This window comes from Hemicordylus capensis, chromosome 2 (genome assembly GCF_027244095.1).
Source record: "Hemicordylus capensis ecotype Gifberg chromosome 2, rHemCap1.1.pri, whole genome shotgun sequence".
NCBI classification, from domain to species: domain Eukaryota; kingdom Metazoa; phylum Chordata; class Lepidosauria; order Squamata; family Cordylidae; genus Hemicordylus; species Hemicordylus capensis.
The window spans coordinates 280,914,321-280,927,032 of record NC_069658.1 but is presented as its reverse complement, the minus strand read 5'-3'; the positions used below and the strand labels follow the sequence as shown (position 1 = coordinate 280,927,032).

Below are 12,712 nucleotides of genomic sequence, written 5' to 3'. Positions count from 1 at the left end.
TCCAGACTGGATTTATGCAGTGTGCTCTACATGGGGCTGCCCTTGTATGTAGTGCAGAAACTACAGTTGGTCCAGAATGCAGCAGCCAGGTTGGTCTCTGGGTCACCCCAGAGAGATCTTGTTACTCCTGTATTGAAAGAGCTACACTGACTGATGATAAGTATCCAGGCAAAATACAATGTGCTGTTTATAACCTATAAAGCCCTAAACGGCTTGGGCCCTGGGTATTTAAGAGAACATCTTTGTTATGAACCCCACCACCCACTGAGATCATAAGAAGAGGTCCGATTGCAGTTGCCACCAGCTCGTCTGGTGGCCACTCGGGGACAGGCCTTCTCCACTGCTGCCCCGATGCTTTGGAAAGTGCTCCCTGCTGAAATAAGAGCGTCCCCATCTCTGCCAACTTTTAAAAAGTCTTTTTAAAGATGCATCTATTCACCCAGGGTTTTAATTAAATAGTGTTTTAATAGTTTTAACATTGTTTTAAAATATTTCAAAAAATTTAAATAGTTGTAATGTGTCAGTCTTTTCTGTTATCATTTATTTTGGGTTTTTTTGGAAATCTTTAACTAATGTTTTAACCTTTCTATTGTAACCTGCCCAGAGATGTGAGTTTGGGCAGTATATAAATATTTTAAATCAAAAAAAAAAAAAAAATTTGTCTTAACAGTGGAACTCAGCCAACATTTCTTGACTCCTGTATATTTGTCTTTCCAGTCCTTTATCCTGCGAGACTAGGACTTGAGATTGAACCAGGGACCATATATATACTGAGCCTGTGCTTTTCCATTTGGTTACATATAGGGCCCACATTGGGCCCCTTTAGTTTTAATCTGTGTAGCTGTGTTCCTTGGGTACCATGGTGGGGGCTGGTGGACAAGGGAAGGAGATGCCACAGAGTGGATCCCTGGGAGGCTACACAGGCCTGATCAGTAATCTGACTTGAGCCTGTGACTGTGTGGCTAGGGAATTGCTTTGTGGAGTGAGATGTTATGGTTAAGGATGTGCATGAGATATTTTGGCGCCTCTAATTCTAGGCACTGAAACAATTTGAGTCCCCCTGGCTGAGACATTTTGGCAGGGGGTGGGAGCAGGCACTTCAGATGGAGGCAGGCAGGTCTTACCTGCCCCTCCGTTGCCCTTCCTCTGCCGCCCCAGCATGGTGCTGTCCATAACAAACAGCCCCATTGTCCGCTCTTACAAGCGATGCCTTGTGGGGGCTTCCTGTTTGGGAACAGGAAGTTCCCTGTTCCTAGCTTCCTGTGGGCATCGTCATCACATAAATGGCATCTGCGAGTTTGTTATGGACAGCACTGTGCTGGGGCAACAGAAGAGCGATGGGACAGGTAAGGCCTGCCTCCCTCCACTTAAAGTGCCTGCTCACCACAGCCCTGGATGTGCAAAAAATGCTTTCTGCACATCCCTAGTTATGGTTGTAGTCATTCTTTTCTCACTCCACTTCTGTTTCCCCCCCTCAAATACTCTTTTTTGGGAAGAACACTTGTTTTCGACTGCTATGCTCTTTTACCCAAAGCAGCTGAGGTCTTCCTGATACTGGTGCCTTTGAGTTTCTATTTTGGTTTCTGCTCTTGTCTATGTGGCACTATTCCTTTCAAAATACTTTTCTTTTGCCCAGTTTCAATACTGTTGTGTTCTAACCAATGTCGGTGTGGGACATGACTCCCATAGCAGAAATGGAACCCTTCACTGAGGAGCTGATAGGTTTTCCATGTATAACTTCTTATCCAGTGGGCCATAGCGCTGACTGTTTTGTGTGAAATGGCATTCCTTCCATCATGTCTGGGAAAAGTATGGTTGTTTGCAGGATTTCTGTGCTGCAGGGGATTCAAACCCTTGTCTCTATGGAACCCTGGAGTTTTAGGCTATCCGTATTGTTACCTGCTCTCCTGCTTGCTGGTCTGAGCGATGGAAGGTGCTCTAGTCTATTTATGGCTACTCATGATGAGTTTGTATGATGGGTGTGCAAATACTGTGTTAGGAGATTTCATGGGGCTCACTTGGCCAGTGCTATGCATTGGTTGTTGCCCTACTTGCATAGCTAGTGGGGGTGGAGGTGGGGGTCTTCAGCAAGCAATCTTGAAATTGGTGAGTGGTGGTAGAGTAACCACAAATGCTGTTGAAGGATCTCTCAGTTTTGTTACACTGATGCAGGTATTATAGTTTCCCAACTTTGCTGCTAGTTGACCTTAGGCTCATGACTATGGTATACTAGTGTTGGTCCTGGTCTATTGATTGCCGGCCTAGCACAATCATGGGTTCTTCCAGCCCATTATATGCATGCATATGTTTACATGTGATTATATAACAGATCCTTCCAGAATTCAACTATTAACTAAAACTATTAAAAGTTTAGCCTTTAATAGTTCATAAGGCTGTTCTCACGAGCAGCCTAACCCAGGCTAGAGCAGCCCAGGTTGGGTTAGGCTGTTTATGCACAGTGGCCACCCACTGCCCGCTCACCTAACCCCACTTTTAAGCCCATCCTTTAGCTGAAGTTAAGGACACAAGTGCTCCATTAACTCTGGCTCCAGGACTGTGTGTGTGCTTGGGTTGTCTACAGCCCGGGCGCACATAGAGATGGGCGCCAAGAGCACCTATCTCACAGGCGTATTCCTCAATGCACTGCAGTCATCGCATGGGGTATCAGGAGGTTGGGATGCCTCATCCTGGCCTCCAGATATCTCCACTGCTTAGAGCAGTGCAGATCATTTGGGAGCTTGAGACATTCCAGTCTGGGGGGAAGCAGTTTGGGTTGTCTGCGGGCAAGGTAAGTTGGCAAAGGCTCCCCCCACCTTCACCTCCCTGCCTGGTCATGTGAATAGTGTCCATGTGTGGAAATCAGTGGGGTGAGGGGGGAAAATACAGATCTGTGCTAAAATTCAGATGACCATGACTGAAGAATTAGAAACAGGTGCCACTCAGATTTGCCTTTTGTATTACTATGCTGTCATAATAAAATTCTGCTGAAAGTCTCCAGAACAATAAAAGCTTTCCCTGTTAGGGATATCAAACACCAGTTGCCTAAGACTCTCTCTTTGTAAAACTTTTAATCAGGTCTGTAATACTGTGTACATCACCCTTAAGTATACTTTCTTACTACAAGCAGCTTCCTACTGTATTGCTTGCTTGTGCGCACACAGACAGTTTCCTGTCTGCAAATGGCAATGGATGTAGATATGGGAAGTCATAAATCTTTTCTTTCTTTCTTTTAAGTAAAGAGCATATTTTACGTATTTGGTTTATGTGGTCCCAGTCAGGAGTGACTTAGCATAGCCACTGATGGGTGCATATACATGCCACTATGCAGTGGAAGCTACTCTTTGACTTAAAAACATAATATGGCATGTGGCATTCAGCTTCTCATTGTGCATCTATGACCCAAACTGTTTTTAATGATGACCCATTCAGCCTGGAGCTTGTTCACTACAGAGAAATCCCTTTATATATCATTTCAGATTCTGATAATCTTTAAATGGTTAAAAAAAGCAGGTTGAAAATAAAATAAAACCTGAGGATCCACTCCCAGCAGTCACTGCTGTTCTTCAGTCTCTGTTCATTTTGTGGGTTTTAGTTGAGAGCCCTGCACAAGTCCCATTAAAATGAACTGATGTTGCTCAGCATTGTTTTGTGCCTTTGAAAGCAGAGCTCTTTCTGCCAGAGTTCACAACAGAAGTGCAAATGACTGGAAGTTGGTTGGTTGATTTGCATGTTTGTTTCTCTATTTAAGGGAATTATACCCCATCTTTCAACCAAATGGTCCTCAGGGCTGCTTACAAACAAGGAGTCTCTTCTCATGAGCAGCGAGAAGGGCTAGAGGGCAGGCTACGGGGAAGGCTGGTTAAACATATCTTTCCCGCAGATGAGCAGTTCTTCCTCCTTGGGCAGGCGGATCATCCACTCGGATGAACACTGGCTCCTGCCGCTAGCTCTGAGGGTTGGGGTGATGGGCCATCCATGGGCTAGTGGGTGCTTCCCCTTGCTTTAAAACAAACAACAACAACAACACTTTAAAAGGTTTTTTGTTATCCATTGATGAAAGAGGATGGGATTCAAAGGGACACTTTTAAGACTTCTGCCATTTTTTGCACCCCCTGAAAAACTGCTACCAAAAGTCAGGGAACCTTCAGCCTCGACTTATGGTGCAAGGAACTGCATCTGGAAAATGAGAAAACTCTTGTGCACATCAAAGTATATAGATGGTGGTTTCTAGTTAACATATATACTATTGTTTACCTTTTTCTTCTCTGACCTTGTCATTAGTGCTGGCAGTAGCAGTGAAATTATTAGGTCTCAACATAGGGATTTATTAATATTATTTTACACAATACTCTGAAAGGTACAATATATTTTATTCACAATAAATGTTTTATAGACAAGTTAAAATGGTCCATTTCTGTATGTGACTATTTCCTTTATTGCTACTGTGTTTAGGTACACAGAACATGATCCTTTAAACTGTAAACTTTTTCCAGGCATCTGGAACAGCTGTCTTTGATTGACAGGCACAGGGAAGCACACATATATTCAGTGTTGTGTGGCACATTTGAACCTCTTTTCACAACAGGAAAGTATATAGAATGAAATGTGTTCTCCCTCCCCCTATTTTTATCACAAAATTATTCACCAAGTTCCACTGATTAGCAGAGGTCTTTTGAAACTATTTTACACATAGTTCTATACTTTTAACTTATGTGAAGACTGGATTATAAAAGCTTAGCAGTGATTACCAAAGTTCCTTTGCTCACAGAGAGGGAAGTATTTTTAATTATTTCAAATGTTTTGTTAACTAGCTGTTGTCTTCTGTCCAGAATGCAAGTAGAATGAAAAGACAATTGTTTGACATAATAAATAAAAGATAGCATTCATTAGAATTGTGTCTGAGGTGTTATGGTAGGAATGTTAAAGGATTCATGCATTTACAAGCTAAAACAGACAATTTTCTCCTGAGGCAGAAGATATTAATTTTGGTTTCTTGTTCTGGAAACTGTTGTTGGCTATGGCTTTTAGTGGTCTGTTGTTTGTACTGGTTCCTAATCCCATTCACATATTCTCAGTTTTCTAGTCAGAGCAATGTAGGTCAGCATGAGTATGACTGGGGGTAAATATATATTTGTCTCTTCCTCCCTCCCTCCCTCCCTCTATCTATATGTCAAAACTGGTCATTTTCTAATTAGATTAGATCCTCATTATTATATGAAGCACAGGGTTCAACTCTTTAGTAGTGGATTTCCATCAAAGGTTTTAGCTGAAGAATGAAACATGAGTGCTGCGTAATCATGAGAGGTAGTAGGTATTCACAGCTCTTCAAAGGTGATCATGTGGTTGAAAGATATAAATTGTTCGAGAATGACTTGGGTTGTTGGCGAAGTGCTGAGCCCTTTCTCATTTTTACGTGAGAGGGCTAGCAGGTGGGCAGTGGGGAGGGCTGCTCAAATTTACCTTTCCTCCAGACAATCCATCAGTCCTTACGCGCCTAGATAGTCACCGGCATTTCCCGGCAGTGTGGAGCGTTGGGGGCTGGGAATCGTCATCCTGGCCCCCAGAAATCCCATTATGCACTGGGCAAGTGCGCAGTACGTTTTGGGGCTCCCCCCACCCTCAATGCTAGCCAGAAGCCTGCTCCTGTGTTGGTGCTGTATGGCTCCAACACATGACAATTTCGCCTGGGTTAAGGGTGTGTTTGCATCCTTAACTTTGGTTAATGGACGGGCCTCTTTGCCAGGTTTACTGCTGAGATGCCGTCGACAGCCATGCAGCTGCCAGTGGTTCTTATGAGCAGCCAAGACCAGACTTGGCTTCGTTTGCCTGGTCTTGGCTGCACGTGAGAACAGCCTCACTGTCTCTTGACAATTGCAAAGTACTGAGGCTATTCTCACGACCTCCCCAAACTGGGCTAAGGGAGCCTAGCCTGGTTTTGGGCGGTCGTGTGCTGCAACGGGAGCCACACAGCTCCTGGCAGCAAACCTCTCTGAATATCAAACACACACACACACACACCCCGTTAAACGAGGTTAGTGGAGCGAGCGCACTGCTAATCCCATCTCCCTGGTCGTTTCCCTGATCGTAACCCCATTTCCCTGATTGTGAGTCGCCACTGTGCGGCTCCACGCCACGACGACTCACGAAGAGAACCCCAGCTTACGAGGAGACCCCCAACCAGGCGGCTGCCGATCCCTGTCGCCCAACTGACTCTGTGACTAACCCTACCCAGCTCTGTGACAGAGCCCATTCTCGTGTGGGTGGCCAATCCAGCCACCCAGGGTTAGCAGTATGAACACTCTCCCTGCAGAAGCCCTGCAGGCTCTCCACACTGCTTGTGTGGTGAGCCGCACTGTTTTCTTGACAATTTTCCTTCATTGTAGACAACCTTCTCTGTAACCATGTTCTTCAAAGATCAGTGTAATTATCAATTCAGATTTCCAAACTACTTTTGCTGACTACAGAAGCCTTGCTCATTTTGGAAGGAGATGTAAGCATAGCTCCTGATATGACTAAAACATGTGACCATTTTCTAGAATTTTATTATGTAAATCCTTCCAAATATATAATCCTTTCAGTCATTTAACATTGCTTTCCTCTTACAAAAAGAGTATTTCCTCATATTCCAGGATAGCCTTTTACTTGTTGAGTTTCTTGCATTTCTGGCAAAATTTTCCAACAGTGAATATTAGCAAGTGAATTATTTTGGAAAGGGGAGGTATGCATGCATGTTAGTAAATTACCTGTGATATTGTATCACAGGAAAGAAAATGTTGAGTTCAGCTCTTGCTTTCCACTAACAATCCCCTTACTGAACTCACAATTGCCCTTTTATAGGAACTGTGGCTGATGTCCGACTCCGCATGTTAGGAGGCCTTGTAAGAATACAATGAGAGCCCTTGTTCAGCTCCCAAAGTCCTTAATGTGCACTATTGCACAACTGGGTGATACTTGCAGCAATGCCCATACTCCGGAAGAGCTCTGGAAAAAAGGAAATGTTTTGCTGGATGTCAGTGATGTGTTTCCTTTCTTACAGAGTGCTTCCGGTGCAAGGGCATTGCTGGAAAGGGTTGCCCGTTTATATAACAGAAGAATGGGGGAATTGCATGTGGGACCCCATTGTGTCCTTGCAGGGCCTTCTAATGGTGAGCTTTGTCAGTTAGGATATCAGCCAGTAAGTGCAGTTACCTATGCCAGACAAACAGATCCTGTTTCATATCTTCCTTTGCCTGTGTGCTAAAAGAATAACTCCATATTGGAAACTCTGCCACATTATGCAGAGTTTGTTCACACATATGAGCTGACTGCATATTTCCACCCAATCTTTTCTATATGTGATAGTGTGGGAAAGCCTCAAATAGAACTGGCTATACAAATATGTGTTCTGCAGATCCCCTCCCCCACCCCTCACCCAGCAATGAAGGGGTTTCTATTTATCTTATTGGGGTTTCATGCATTTAAAGGAAGTTCTATTTGTCCTGCTATTTCCCTGCTCACGTAGACAACTGGGTTAGGATTACACACTAAAGAAGTCACCCCTGGGACCTCAGTTTGTGGCTGCACTTCCTCATTACTTCTACTTGCTCCAAGAAACACTGTGAGACCGTGCAAGGGCAAAGGTGAAGAAAGCCACCAGAAAAATAAGGTTCCTCCATCTGCTTTATGGAGGCCACTCATCTCTTCTCCTAGTTGCTGTGCCTGTGGTGGCCCTAGTTACAGCCAAGATTGGGTGGGTTCAGAGAAGTGCCACCTAATACCCATCATAAGGTTGGGAACATGTCGAGAAAATGCTCACCCCGACATCACAGGAAGATACCTCAACGTACTCTCAGGGTGTTCCTTAATCAAGTGAGGGCTGGCATTCATTTTAATTGCCACTTTACATATTGTTTAAAGAGGGTTGTGGGAGCACAGTTCAAGTGGTGATTAAGATGAATGCCACCTCTCATGTGAGAGCACATCAGGGCATCCTTCAGTGACATCGGGGTGGGTATGTTCCTGGTATGTGCCAGGTGGTGCTCATTCCAAGCAGCCCTTCACGTGCTTCATTTTGCAGCAGTCAAATTATAGATCGGCTGGGCTTGTTAAAGGTATATGCCAGTCTGTAGCAAAGCTAAAACTGGTTTTATAAAACCAAATGTGCTAAACATGAAGCACTGTTGACTGTAGGATGAATGGAACCCTCTTTGTAGCTGGGGCGCAGTTACAGTGAAGGACTGAGGGCAGGGAAATGGAGATGAGCCCATTCCCTCAACTTTCTGTCTTGTGACCCTTCAACACTGCTTCTGTTGCCTCAATGGAAGCAAAGCGGCAGCAAGTAGGGATGTGCACAAACTTGTTCGGTGATCGTTTTATGGACCGCCAAACCAGTTTGGAGGTCCAGCGTTCAGACGCGCACCGGCCACTTCCGGTACGATGCTGACCAGGGCTGCAAAGAGGTACGCAGCAACCCTGCACCAGCAGTTTTGGTGCCAGCACCAGGAGGGGAAATGTGGGGGGGGGGCACCCTCCCTGCTCCTTAAAGGTAAAGCTGCCAAACTGTCCAAACGTCGGTTCATGCACATCCCTAGCAGCAAGTCAATGGGCAGCAAAGCTGTCCCTGACAGTCAGAGGATCTAGGCCACCCCTTCTCTTCATCTTCTTCATGCCCACTACTTCCAATCTGTCATTTTAGGGGACAAAATTATGGACTTGTTCTCATAACCAGAAGCTGGGTAGGAGGAGCATCCAGGCAGGCTCTAAGCCTTATGCATGCTCCGGAGAAATGGTTGTGTGTTCATTAACATCGAGGTAGGAGGACGAGGAAGTGATCGAGTACTAGCCACAATCTGGGTAGGATGGCGGCTGCTCAACCTTGTGCACCCAGCACTGTAACGAGGGTGAAGGGAAAGCATGTCCTGCCCTGCCCTACCCAGATCACTTCAGCTGTGATGCGGACCTGGTGGAAAAGCCACTCCGCTGGGAATGAAACTACCTTGTATACCAGGAGGAAGTAGATAAGGTAGGATGGTGAATTTGGAGAGCATTACATGAAGGGCTTTTCTATATATGGTCATTTTCTCTTTCAACAAACTGAGCACAGTCTCCAGGAGACTGTGGAGGAGAGAAGAAGCATTGTGATAGGCAAAGAGGTATTGCTCTGGTGTTTTGGCCCTTCCCTTCCAGCATCCAATTCCTGGTTTTGAGGGCAGCAAACATATATTGCTTCCTCATCACAACACTGGAACTTCTTTCATGAGGGGTAGAAGGGACAGTGTTTCCTGCCCTGAAGTTCTTAGAAGCATTGGCTGGGCCAGATGGTTCAAGGGATGGTAGGTAGGTTCTGGCCATACCGTAATATTGTCCTGAAATGCAGTGCTTTACTTTTTTTCACAGAAATAACTAGAATCCATTTTCATATACAGTACAGGAGAAAGTAAAGGAGATGCCATTGGGAAAGGAATTAAACCTGTTCAGCATTTCTGGTGATTCTGTTAAGAATCAGTGCTGCTACCTGCATAGCTCTTTTCTGGGTTCTGTTTCTTGACATAATAAAGTGTGATGGAATATTTAGAGCTGGCCTTTACAGAAAGAAAGGTGTTTGCCAGACTGAGTTCAGTCCTCAGTCATCTGTAATAGTGAATATCCTGCATTAGCACTCCTGGAGAAGATATTTGTGATATGCCTCAATATAAATAAGCTGAATGAGATCATTACATGTAGATTTTCAATATAAATAATTGATCAATATTAGAAAAGCTATTCTTTCCCCCTACAAAGAAATGTGATTAATAGTATTCTGTTGTTTCAAGGCCCAGAATAAAGAGTCCTTCAGCTAACATGCAAATGACAGGTTTGGTTTGAGTATTTTGTGGGGCTCTAACGTTGGTGCAAGCCCTAGTGTCCCTCAGTCTGCTCACTCTTCACTCCTCCCATCTTTGTCTGCTATCTCTCATGCTCCATCTACTAGTTCTAGTTAGTAGTTCCATTTTCCAGACTCAGCACCCTTCATCTGCTGTCTCCCAGTACCTATCCATTCCTGTCTCAGATATGTCTGAAGGACTTCTGCAGACAAGGGTTAAGGGTTTTATATTCAAAGCTAAAACAGAAAACCTGTTTAAAGAGCACAACTTGTGCAATACAACTTCTGCTTCTGCTGTGTACATCCCGCCCCCCCCCCCCTCCAGGATGTGTGTTTCACTCTATAGCAGACAAAGTTGGTTAATATAATGTTGGTAGCAAAGTATGAAGGACAGAGGAGGTAACAGAGAAGGCAAGTTGCTAATGCAAAAGCAGTGTACTGAAAGTCACTTTTATTTCTTATTTATAATCTACATGCACACTCTGGATAATAGATGACAACGCTCATTCAGTACTTTAACTTCAAAGCAGAGAGAAGGCATGGATGACAGAGCTGGGAGCTGGAACACAAAGGTACTAACAACAAGAGGGGAAAATGCCTGTTTACTGGATTGCATTTGTTAGCACGCTGTCTTCAGATATTGTTCCCCCAGGAATAGCGAGAATATGTGCTGCAAGAACAATGATTTAACATCTGAAAATGGTACTTAAAGAGTTTTCTGTCTGGTAGTAATGTGATGAAGGCTTCTGAATGGAACCTGGGGACTTCATTTCTTCTGTTTATCTATATGTCTCTCTGGTTTTAGTCAGCGGTAATTGCATATTTAACCCCTTAAATAGATATAACCCTCTCACCGCCGACTACTTTCCCCCCTTTTGGTGTCACATCTGCTTACGTTACAGAACAGCTGTGCTGACTGAATTCCTTGCCAAAAAAGAAAACCTCTGAAAAGCCCAAAGAATTTTGAGAAGTTCTTTCCTGGGTTCCACCTATTCATTCTAACTTGGGGGAGGGTGGGGAGAGAGAGAGAGAGGAGAGAGACTGTTTGACTCTATCTAATAGGAGCTATGAAAAGTGTTTTAATGGGATTCAGTATAGCTAGGAGCCTTATAGAAGAGACAGAGAGTTATAATAAGGAAGGAAGTTGTAGATGGGTGCTCTAAATCAACAGTATAAATTTGCTGCTTATCTCAGCAGTATGGCTCTTTGGAGCTTTCTCAATTAGGGCTTGTTCTGGGGGGCTTGCTTAATAGCTTATGTGAAACAAATATTAGCATAAATTGTTTAATTATATCAAAACCCTGAATTCCTCCAAGATGTGGAGCGGGGGGGGGTGTCTTTTTATGCAAAGTGTGTGTTTGCAATGAAAACTCCATCCAGTTGGAATTAAAGGTGCTCTGAGGAAAGCCACGAGATGGTAGCCGAGCTACTTTTAGCAGTTTATTTTCATGGTATTTAAATTGACACCAGTGGGTATTTTTTTAATTAGTGCCTCTTTAAAGTGTGTGCTTGTCTCCATAAGTCATTTTGGCAAATTTGACTCATTCATACAGTAGTAGTTGCTGTAAAAGAGGCCAGCACAGCCTGCAGGAATCAGAATTAAAAGTTTCTACAAGCTGTTGTCGACAGGACCACATCTCATTAACTTAAAAAATGGAGATTATTTGCCTGAAAGCTTGATTTGACTAACAGTAATCAAATATTAGGCTCAACAGAGAAGGGGAGGTGGGGGGAGAAAATGAGAGAAGCTTCACTGTTATGATCTGTATCGCTAAGCGTTTGTGGTTTGTTTTAAATAGCTGTATAAGATTTCTGTTTTGACAAACATAACGGGGGAGGGGGGAGAAAAGAATAACAAATAGACATATGACTTTGAAAATAATCCTAGGTTGGTTTTATTTTACATTCTGACATGTTAACTATGAAGTTTGCCAGAGAGGAATATGCTTTTGCTGTAGCTTCTTTCATTAAGTAGACAGAATTAATTAGCTTACCTAGTTTCCCTGTGAATGATTAAAGTTTAAGTACTGGAAATCAGTACTGTCTCACACTTATCTTTTCGCTTTTTTTCATCCTCTAAATAGGCATGAACCTTTATATTTATACCCTAGGTTCATTTTATTGTTTTAACTAAATATGATGAAGTAGGTTGTAAAATTGTGCATAAAATCAGCCAAAATAGAAAGCTGCCTTTCTTATCTCATGCATTTGTTAAATAGCTTGTTAGTTCAATTAAGTATCTAGGAGCTAAATCTCTTTTGGGCAATAATTAAGTTATTTCAATTGCATTTGATTTCATAAGAATGGTATATTATAGCTTTTGGGATTTCACATTAAACAGGAGATGGTGTATCTTTAGTGTAAACTGTGTGCACATAATTTAAGGGGGGCAGTTAAACAAAAGAAGATAAAGTGTGTGTGTATGTGTTTTATGTCTCTGAACTGAGAACATGTGCTGCATTTTAGTAAAGGAACATGAGCCTTGAATGTAAGTAACTGGTTTTTGCATTAGGTACTCCCTGGAGGTAGCAGAAAAATATCATGTCCCTGCATGAAATGCGAATGTGAAATCTACCAGAAAGAAATATTTATGACCATTTTATGCTTGATTAGACTTGGATGACATCTGTTAGAAGACAGGGACTGGACAAAGAGAGAGACGCTTGAGGGCAAATGTTAACAGAGTTGTTTAGATGATGCTGGGGCAGAAGCGTCCATTTACTGCCAGGCAAAACATAGGAATTGTGTTAGCAAAGAGCGCAGCTGACAAGAATTCACTCTGATCGAGGCACTCTACGCTGCTTTGCTGAAATAGTAAAATGCAGCTGTTGATATTCACCACACTACCACTATTTATAGTCAGGTAGCTCA

At 43.3% G+C, this 12,712-nt stretch overlaps 1 protein-coding gene across 19 annotated transcripts in view; it reads left to right on the top strand.

Moving 5' to 3' along the window:
* The window catches only part of FOXP1 (forkhead box P1), an 823,426-nt gene that overhangs the window by 550,092 nt on the left and 260,622 nt on the right, over positions 1-12,712 (top strand). The window contains exon 2 of one of the 19 annotated variants that reach the window (XM_053290528.1): positions 10,335-10,413. The exons of the other annotated variants lie outside the window; for them this stretch is intronic. Coding sequence (XP_053146503.1) covers positions 10,381-10,413 — 33 coding nt within the window. The 5' untranslated portion in view covers positions 10,335-10,380. The remainder of the gene's footprint in view (positions 1-10,334; positions 10,414-12,712) is intronic. 19 annotated transcript variants of the gene reach the window in all.